This window comes from Netta rufina (genome assembly GCF_964035555.1).
Source record: "Netta rufina genome assembly, chromosome: Z".
Taxonomy (NCBI): Eukaryota; Metazoa; Chordata; class Aves; order Anseriformes; family Anatidae; genus Netta; species Netta rufina.
The window spans coordinates 6,226,283-6,236,216 of record NC_140126.1 but is presented as its reverse complement, the minus strand read 5'-3'; the positions used below and the strand labels follow the sequence as shown (position 1 = coordinate 6,236,216).

Genomic DNA, 9,934 nt, shown 5'->3' with positions numbered 1-9,934 from the left:
CGAGAGGAGGAGATGAACTGTGCCCCTTTACAGCAGGAACCTCGGCCACTGCATGAAGGTTTTCACCCTGCCATGCAGGGACCAGCAGCTCCCCTTCCAGCAGGCACCAAATTTTCTGGTCCAGTGGTGACAAACATGCAAGTTCACAACAGCCTGAGCCTGGAGGATGAGAGTTGAGCACCCCAGCCCACCAGCTTCCCCTGGGGAGGGGGGAAAAAAGGCAGAGCCAGCCCAGCCCCTTGCTTTTGGGTCAGGGGGAGTGCTACAAGCAGTGCTGCACACCATGCAGGCAGAGCTGGAGAAAGAGGGCATCGTGCTGCGCAGCAGGACTGCTCAGCTCCCTCTCAGCATTTCACCCATGGCAGATTTCTCAGCAGAGAGCCAGCGCTGCCCCAAAAGCCTCCCAGCATCAATGTGGGTGTGCAGGCAACTGAAGAGTTAACCCCTTGCACCCACACCCGGCTGGGAAAACACTTTTCCTTGGGGTCAGAGTGCTTGGGGTGCAGGGGGGCCAAACCTGAGGATGTCAAAGCTCTGGTGTGCGGGGGGTGGGGGGTCCTGGGGTGCCCTTCCCAGCACCAAGTGCTCACCCTCTCTTCCCATCAGCCCTGCCACATGCTGGGGACAGGGAGGCAGCCGGCGTGTGTGCTGCGGGCTTCCAGCAATTCTTTCCCGTTTCCTGAGGACCGCCACGCTGCATGGCATTTCTGCACCGTGTGGCTGACAGGCAGCCCGCTCCCCTTCCCAGCGGCGGGGGCTTTCCAGGCTGCGGGCTCGGCGAGGTGTCTCAGTGGCTCGGTCCTGGGAATCGGGGGCCTCTGCAGGAAGGAATTTGCTGGTCAGCGGGCTGAGCGCAGCCGAGCGACCCCGTTCCTGTTAGCAGTGACTTTAACTTGGACGCGGCGTCCAGGAGGATTTGGAAATTCCCACCCCCGGGATGGATCCCCTGGATGCCCTCTGCCTGTGTGTGCACCCGAGGAGCCTCTGCTGCCGGCCCCGAGCACGCCGAGGAGCAGACCCTGCTGCAAGCCAGGGAAGCAATTCATAAGCAAACTCCAGGCTCTGGTGCTGGGGTGTGGGGTGCCAACACGGGAAGCGTTTGGGATGGAGGCTTGAGCGAGGCTCTGCAAGCTCCTGGGGTGATTTCAGTGCCTGGGAAAGTGCCAGAAGCAGGGTGGCTCTCACCACGGTCCCACTGCTTCTGCACACAGGGTGTGAGGGTCCCTGCCTAGGACCCTCTCCCCTCTTTCTGCAGTTTGGGACACATGAAGGGGGAGAGCTGCCTGAGCTCGGGAGGAATGGAGAGCCTGGGTGGGGGGGTTCCAGTGCCTGGGACACCAGAGAGGGGCACCCTGCCTGCTTGCAGCCCCCTCATCCTGCACCTCTGAGCTCTGGTGGCTGCGGGAGCCCAAGCCAGTGAGAAATGGGTGTAAGTGGCCACATGCCCGAAATTGTGCCTGGCCAGGGCAGAGCAGAGAGGCTGCTGGAGGCTGCTGGTGTTGGAGAGTCCTTTTTAGGGCTTTGCCTCTGTCCTCACACCCCTGGCAGCTCCTCTGTTCCCCGAAGGTGAGGTCTGCCCGCAGACGGATGCTTATCCCACTCTCACTGCCAGAAGCTCCCTGCTTTTTCCCTTGGCTGGGGGGAAAGGTGGCAAAGCAGGGCACCTGGGGAGGACGGGGTGAACTGGGGGCTCTGGGAGGATGGGTGCAGGAGGGGAGATGTGCACAGACCCTCCATGGGCCCTGCAGGTACCTGTGGCCTCCGTGGGCTTGCCCAGCCCATGAGCATGCTGCTGGGTACCCCTGCCCTGAGCTTGTGTCCCTCCAAACCTCCTTCCCTGCAGGGACCGGAGCGAGGGTCCGCTCAGCTGGCTGTTTTCTTTGGGATGCAAATTGCAGTGACCAGAAACTTGCCAAAACTGATGCCTGCAAAAGGGGACACGTGCCCTGACCTTCCTCAGCAGCTCGGACCTCGTTTGGGGCTGGCCTCCAGCCAGAGGATGCTGCTGCAGTGTCTTCAAAACACGCAGAAAGCCAGGGACTTTCCAGGAGTCTGCTGCTACAGCCGGGGCTGAGACTGGGCAAAGAAGGCAGCGGGGCTCTGTGCTGGGCTGCAGAGCTCTCCTGGGTCTGACTGGTTTGTGCTGGGGGCCACTGGTGGCATCTCTCCCCTCTCCACATCACTTGCCTTTGTACCTCGTGCGCTCCAGGACTGGGTTGGCCAGGGTGGGTGGCCAGGGCTGGGGTTAAAGGCGCAGCGATGCCCTGGTTTCTCCAGCACACTCCTGTCCCTGCAGTGGGACAGGAGATGCTGTTGGTGTCCCAGCTGTGCCAAGGCTGTGGGGTTCACCTGGGTGCTCAGTGCCTGGGCACTGCTGCCTGCAGAGGTTACAGGATGAGGGCTGGGAATGCTGTAAGAGCTCTTTTTTTCTCACCCTGTCCTGATGCCACCAACGCTTTGGGGTTGGAGGGATGCACGTGGAGACCCACACCCCCAGGGGATGCATCCACAGGCAATTTGCTGCTGCCCACAGCCCACTGCCTCCTCCCCAATGAGGGGGCGAAAGCCAAGGCTCACTGCTCTGCTTTCTGCAGAAGTTGGGACTTCTCCCCTAGCTTATTCATTTTCCTTGATAGCTGCTTCTGAGGGTCCTTATCAGCAACTGGTGAAGAGTCCTGGGGCTGCAGAAGCAGCAGCCCAAAACGTGGGCAGTGGGGTGCTGCAGCCAGGGCTGGGGAGATGAAGGGGACTTCTCGCTGGTGGGGGCTGCCTGGGGAGAGCTGGGGAGATGCCAGGACTCAACTTTTCTCAGAGAGACCCTGGGACAGGGCATGATGCAGCAGCACAGGATGCACACAGGGAAATTCCGATTAAATAGGGGGGAAAATGCTTTCAACATGAGAACATTTCGAGCGTTGGAACAGGTTGCCCATAGTGGTTGTGAAATCTCCATCCCTGGCCGTGAAATCTTCATCTTTGGTCTCTTCCAGTCCATGGCCTGAAGCTGTGGAGGTCTCTGGCCGTCCCCTGCTGACAGCAGGAGATGCTCTTAGGGTTGCCTTTGCCCTTGCAGCTCAGCTCCCCCAGACCCAGACCCAGCCAGCCGTGCCCAGCCTGGGGCTTTGCATTTTGTCATTTGTGCTGGATCTCAGGAGGAGCCCAGCAGCCCCTCCTCAGCTGGTTGTGGTCCCTGCTCATCCTCAGCTCCCCACAATCCAGTGTCAGTAACAGGCAGCATGCAGACACCCGGGGTTTTCACACTTACAAAAGGGGAGCGGGCTGTGCTGTCACCCCCAGCCCCATTTGCAGCTCAGCCCCGGCACACCCCAGCCCTACAGACGTGCTCAGAAATCTGAGGAGCCCCTGGGGGCTCGGGGGCAGGAATGCAGGGTCACCTTCTCACCCGCATGGGTGACTTGGCTCGGGAGCAGAGCGCAGGGTGGGGAAGTAGCAAAATTCACTCCTTGCTTTCCTGGATGGCTTGGCCACCCGCCAGGGTCCCTGCCGGGGGAGCAAACAGGCAAACAGCAGCGGCTGGGAGCTTGTAGAGGCAGGTTGTGGGGCCGGGGAGGAAACAGGAGCCCGCAAACACATCTGGACGTGGTGGGGGCCGCGTCTCGGGCATGCCCCCCACCTGGCACCCTGCTCCGTGCTGGGCAGCTGGGGACAAGACAAGACACATCCGCAAAGCGGGGCTCGCTGCTTACAGGAAACATCCCCCCTCCCTCCCCTCCATCACCCAGCCTCCGGCCGGCTGGTGGGCGGCCTGCCAGGGGGGGGCCGAAAATGAAAGCAAAGTGTCCGGAGATAAATAGGAGCAGCCGAGGAGCGGGACAGCAGTGTGCACCCTGCTCCCAAACCCCCTGCAGCTCGCCATGGCTCTGCGCATCCTCCTGCCGCTGCTCCTGCTGGCCGCTGCCCTCCTGCTCCTCCCGGCTGAAGGTGAGGGGGGTGCAGGGGTCCGAACCCCCCCCGGGCTCCGTGCAGGGTGCTGGACCCACGGGTGGTGCAGCCTGGGGTGGGTGTTTGGGTGTTGGAGCCGGCTGGTGGGGTGGCAGCACCCTGAGATTTAGGGCTCAGGCAGGAGGTTGAGGAGCAGCCCCTTGCAAGAGCTCCCACCCTCGCTTTGCTGCCCTGTGCTGGTCGGGAGGAGGAGGTAGAAGAGAGTGACTGGAGGGACTGTCTTATTTTGCTTATTTTGCTTTTAGTTCTCACTGCTCTGTATAGCAACAGGCGATAAACTACATTAATCTACTGCATGCTGAGACTGTTTTCCTTCTAATGGTACCTGGGAGGGATCTCCCTGTCCTTATCGCAGCCCACGAGCTTTATTTCATCCTGTTCTCTCCCCCTGTTCTTCTGAGGAGGGGAAGTGAGAGAGCGGCGTGGTGGAGCTCAGCTGCCTGTCCACATGAAACCACCACAGCATCCTTCCCCAAAACGACATCGAGCAATCCCATGCCCTCAGTCCGTCGTGCTGCGCTCCCCCAGGCTGGGAAGGTGCCGAAAAGAGCTTGGAAGGGTCTGAAATCCCACATCTCCTCCTTTCTGCAGGTGTTGACAATGTGGCCTCAGACTGCTGCCTGAAGACCAGCAAGAAGACCATCCCCAGCGCCTGGGTGAAGTCCTACAGGATCCAGGGCCCCGAGTCGGGATGCCTGCTGCGTGCCGTCGTGTGAGTACCCTGCTGCAACCGGGGCCACCCAGTGTGGTTCGGCTTCACCCAAGCCCTCCCTGTGTGCTCCCCATATCCCTGCACACCCCCGCAGCAAACCTCTCTGTCCGCCCCACAGGTTCACCACTAAGAAGGAGAAGAAAATCTGCTCCTCTCTCACCAGTCCAGCCGTCCAGAAGCTGATCCGCAGCCTGGAGGAGAAGCAGAAGAACCCCCCTCAGAAGCCCCAGGGCAGATCCAAGCGGCAGAAGCGGAAGCAGGCCTAAGCCAGGCCTGGAGAGGTAGGCGAGGAGCTGGGGGGGACACAGGGCGGTGGGGCCACCATGCTGTCCCCCACCCCAACCCATCCCCTTGAGCAGCTCGGGGGCTGTCAGAGACATGCTTGGGGACGTGCAGGGCACGTCACGTCGTGCATGGCCCCCCAGCCACTTTGCTCCCGCTGAGACCCTCACCACCCCTTCCTTGCCATCCTCTCCCCCAGGACGGATGCTTTCCCCACCAACGACCGACCGCCTGGCAATGGACATCCGCAGCACGCCTGCCCGCCGGCCCCAGGGGGGTGAGGAGGGGGTGGCTGGGGGGGCTTTGCCCTTTCCCACGGCCCCCTCCCCACCGCGGGCACCCCCACACCGGCTGGATGCTGCCGGTGCTGGGGGGCACCGGCTGCTTGCTCGCCCACGGCCACCCCAGCCGAGTGTGGCCCATGGAGGTGGGCAGCTTTGCCACGGATGCGGGGCTTTCTGCGGGGCGCCCGGTGGGATGGCAGCTTTGTTTTGGGGTTTTGTACATTTGTATTTATATTAAAGACTCTGCTTTCATTCAGTCTCACCCAGAGGGCCCTAATTCTGGCTCCTCATGCTTCACAGAGCACCCTTTATGCTGCAGGCTGGCTTGTCTGGAAGGTCGCTTTTATTTTTCTTACTGAATAAGCGGTGGCTACGGTTCACTCCCTTCCGGCCCCTTTTGCTCCTTTCCAGCTTGCAGGGCTGCGGGGCGCCAGGCGGGTCCCACGTCCCACTGCTCACGGGCTGCTGGCTGGGAGCTGCCTCCACGGCCACTCGTGGGGCTGAGCAGCAGAGGGGGGCTGCACGGTGCCACGGCCCCACTTTTACAGCTGTTGCAGTGTAGTTTGCAGGAAGACAGGCTTTTTCAAAACATGTTTTGATTTTATTAAATCCTTTCTTTTCCTTTTTTTATTTTTTATTTTTTTTTTCGGCATAAAATTGCAATGAAATCAGAGCAAGCTTTTCATTTCAGTGCAATTTTACCCCTTTATCCGCACATGGTTTTGCTGTATTCAGAGATTCAGAGATTAGTAAGCCAGGCGCTTTGCTTTCAGGAAGAAACTCTCTTACACTTTATTCTCCCAGATGAAAAGCTTGCATGGTGAAAATTGCGCGCAGGTGGGGGAATAGAAGAGTTTGCAAGATTCATTACAGACACGCTGCAGTTGCTTGTGAGCAGCTCTATCTCAAATCCTTAGTAAAATGAGAAATCTCTGCCCTGCGTGCGCTGGCAGGTGAGGCTGAAAGGGTGGGCGTGGAAAGGTCCCAGGGAAACATCAGCTCCCTGTGCTTGCAGACCCCTCTGGTGTGCCGAGGAGCGATGGAAGGGCTCTGCCACAGCTGCAGTGTTATTTGCTTGCAGAGATCTCAGACACGGACTTTGGTCAGTAAAGCTCTATTAAGCTGTATAATTGCAATAATTGGATTTGTGGGGCTTAGCAATATCAGCAAAGGCAGCGTTCTGCCTGGGGATAGCTTGTGGCTTAGTGCTTCTATTAAGCACGATTATCTGGCTTGATTGCTTTATCGGGCAGGCATCGAGGTGTATTCTTTTTAAGACTGTGTAAAGAAACTGTGAAGAACTCGACACCGGCCCCGGGCACCAAGCTGTCTCTGTGTCGCGACGGTGCGCGGCTGTCCGGGCTTCAGGCAGGATATAAAGCAATAAAATATATCCTTTAAACCCAAACCCAGTCCTTCTGCCTCTCTTGATGTCCTTTGGGAAGCGCTGCAGGGGTCGGGTGGGGGGGTCCTCGGTGGAGGGGCTGCTCTCCTGCCCCACAGATCGCCCCACTGGTCTTGGCTTTTGGTCTGAGCAGTTCTAGTAAAGGAGGTACTGGTGAGGCTCTGCTCTGGCCTGGGAGCTGCGGGACTGGCCCGGGCTTCTGCAGGGGTGGCTGTTGTGCTGGTGGCGTCAAGGGATTGTGAAATTGTGGTAAAAACCCCTGGAAAGGACGCTCAGCCAAATAGGTCTGCAACCACAAAGGGCAAAGCGTGAGGAAACAGCTGGAGCGAGCCAGCACGTGAAGCGCTGCCTGTTTTCTCTGAGGCTGCAAATATAAACACTGCAGGGGCTTTTCTTCCCTCAAGTGTGCGATGGCTTTTGGGCTAAGACGGGTTAAAAGCTCTGGCCTTGCGTGTGCTCTGTAGCAATTTACCCTAAAAGTAGTGCTTGTAGGGGAGCCGTACTTGGGCACGGATACCCAGGCATCAAGGCACGTGTGAGTACAGACACAGATGCACAAACGCAGCCCCCATGTGCCACCTGCCTGCACGCACACGGGCATCAGCCCACCAGCCTCACTGCAGAGCTCTGCTTTTAGGGAAAATAAGGTGCAAGAGGTGGTGGGGCCCTGTGATGGGTGAGGAGGGTGGTGGAGGCACTGCTGTGATGCACGGTGGGGTGTGAGGGCACCAGGGAGCGTCTCCGAGGGTGCTCCATGAAAAAGGATTGATGGCCTGGGTGGGCTTTCAGGGAACGCGGCCACCCCAGAGCAGAAAGGATTAGGTGACATGCAGAAAGTAGCCAAGCAAGAGAGAAACCACACGCCGCAGCCAAAAGAAGGGAAGTCCTGAACCCGGGCCAGATAATGAGCTCAGCACTTACCCGGTGCAGACGGAGCTCCGCGCTCGCCCTGGCAGCGCAGCGGCGTGCTGGGCTGGGATGCTGGGCTGAGCTCCAGCGATGCTCAGCTGGGGACACGGGCACAGGGTCTGTCCCTCCACACCCAAGAAAAGGGAGCAGCACGCTAAAGGGGCTGTGGTCTCCCAAAACATCATCATCAGAACATGCAACATGCGGGACAGCGATTGCATCTGGACCTTGTGCCCCTCTTAGATAGGGATGGGAGAGGGCTATGGGTATGAGTTGTTAAATGGGACATGCAGGCATGGAGAGCCAGCATCTCCAGCCAAGCTGCTCTCCTGGGCTCTGCCAGGGTCTTGAGAGCAGCACAGAGGTGGAGGAGCAGCTGGTGAGTGATGAGGACTCCCACACTCCCTGGTCCATCCAGGTCCTGCAGGTCCCCAGCCCAGAGCCTCCTCCCAAACCTTTTTTCCCCTGAGAGATGGGTGCTGCCCTGTGGAGGTTGAGCAGCACCCAGCTGAGGGGGCCTCCTCTGCATCAGCGATGCACCTCATGCACTTGACCTCAGCATCCATGATATATTAGGGACAGACAGGCTCCAGCAGTGCAGGAGTGGCACCTTGGGCATCCCTCTTAACCAAGCCCTCAGGCCTATCTTTGCTGTCTTCTAGCCAAAGGCATGGCTTGTTCATTGTTTTTTCCTTAATTCCGCTTGATCACCTTGGCAAGGTTCCCTCGGCTGGAGGAGATCCAGCAGGGCCCTGTGTGCTGGCTGTGGCCGCAGTCCCTGTGCCACCGCAGGACTGGAATGCGATGGAAGTAGCGTGGGGGCCTCTCCCATGCTGGGCTGCCGTAGCAGAGACAGAGAAATTGAAACAGCTGTGATTCTGGCCCAGTATTTCCCAATGTGGTAAATGCAGCCAGGCCAGATCCTGCCCCAGGGACTGTCTGTGCCTGGAATACGCTGGAATTCCCCCTTTGCCCTTCCCAGCTCCACGTCTTGGAGGTGGGAAACGGAGCACCACAAGGCACCGCAGGGAGAGCCCAGGGGGGCTCGGGGAGGGTTGCAGCGGGGTCAGCGCTGCCTGAGCAGAGCCCAGGGATGCAGGCGATGCTCACACGGCCTGTTGGCATGTCGATGGGTTGGATTTCCCGTGAGGAGCCCCCTTCCCCTCCTGCACAGTTTATACTTAAATTAACAACTGCTTTACCCAGCCTTCTGCAGGGGTGAGCTCTGGGGGATGCCCGCGCTGCCTGCGGCGCCTGGTGCTGGAGGAGGCCTGGGTGGCCCAGCACACGCTGTGCCCTCCCCTCTTCCCAAGTTTCACCACAGGGGAATGGGGTGACCACCCTGCCTGTCACAGGGACGCGTTTGGTAGATGACCATGCTCTTCTTAGAAATCCCACTGACCCCAATGGAGGTCATGTCCCCCTTTCACAACGCGGAAAGCCCCTTTCCTCACTGTCCCATGCACCTCCTGGGGAGCGGGGGTGACTCAAACCCAGCCATGCTTTCACCCCCTTGGCACCCGCACAGCTCGTGGGGAGAGGCAGAGCCTCCGTGTCCCTCAAGGCCTGGGGGCTGCCAGGGACAGTGCAGGACTTAACCCATATGTGCTCCCGGATCTCACATCCTCCTTTCTATCCATGGCCAGCCCTTCACCACGGGCCCCCCGCAGTGCCTCCCCACAGGAGGGGACCCCCAACACCCCTCGCTTCTCCTGCAGGCCTGGCTGTCAGCATCCTGGCCAGGGGCCATCGTTGTCCCTGCTGTGGGGTCTCTTTGGGGATCAACTGGAGACTTTGTCCTGGCACCAGCCTGCAGCCTCATGCCACCCGAATCTTTCTTCCGCCAGCCAAGATTTCTCTGCGATAAAGAGGGTTTGTAAGTGCTGAAAGCAGGCAGGACCACAGCTAAGCTGGCACATCCTGTTTGCACTGCTCTTCCTGCCTGCCTGTCCCCTCCAGCACGGAGCTGGGTGTGGGCACAGCCCGAGGCAGCGCTCTCCTGATGGAGGACATCAGCCTGAGGTGCAGGCATGAGAAACTTTGGCTGGAGGCACAGCAGGAGTTGAGGCATCCCCCTTGCCACATGCCAGGGCTGGAGCAGGCTGGCTGAAGGACAACCACACGGTGGTGGCACTGGCCCAGTGGTGACCTCGAGGAGGAACAGCCCCTGTCCCTGCTCTGCTGTGAAGGTTTGCAGCATGAGCGCGATCTTTGCCCACGCATCCTTCCAGTGAGCTGCTGGCACCTCGAGCAGCACACACAATCTCCCTGGGGGATTTCTGCTCATATAGCAGTATAAGACATGTTCCCAGAAAGCTTGATTGCTGTTTTTGGCCATAAACCTGTTTGCTGGGTTGCCTGGAAGCCGTGCTGTCCTTC

At 59.3% G+C, this 9,934-nt stretch overlaps 1 protein-coding gene across 1 annotated transcript; it reads left to right on the top strand.

Moving 5' to 3' along the window:
- Positions 1 to 3,852: 3,852 nt before the first annotated feature.
- LOC311221173 (C-C motif chemokine 21-like) lies at positions 3,853 to 6,595 on the top strand. Its single transcript, XM_084304997.1, has 4 exons — positions 3,853 to 3,942; positions 4,555 to 4,675; positions 4,794 to 4,956; positions 5,157 to 6,595. Exons 1-3 carry the CDS (start codon positions 3,876 to 3,878, stop codon positions 4,939 to 4,941), a joined length of 336 nt encoding a protein of 111 aa, XP_084161123.1. The 5' UTR covers positions 3,853 to 3,875; the 3' UTR covers positions 4,942 to 4,956; positions 5,157 to 6,595.
- Positions 6,596 to 9,934: the final 3,339 nt, after the last annotated feature.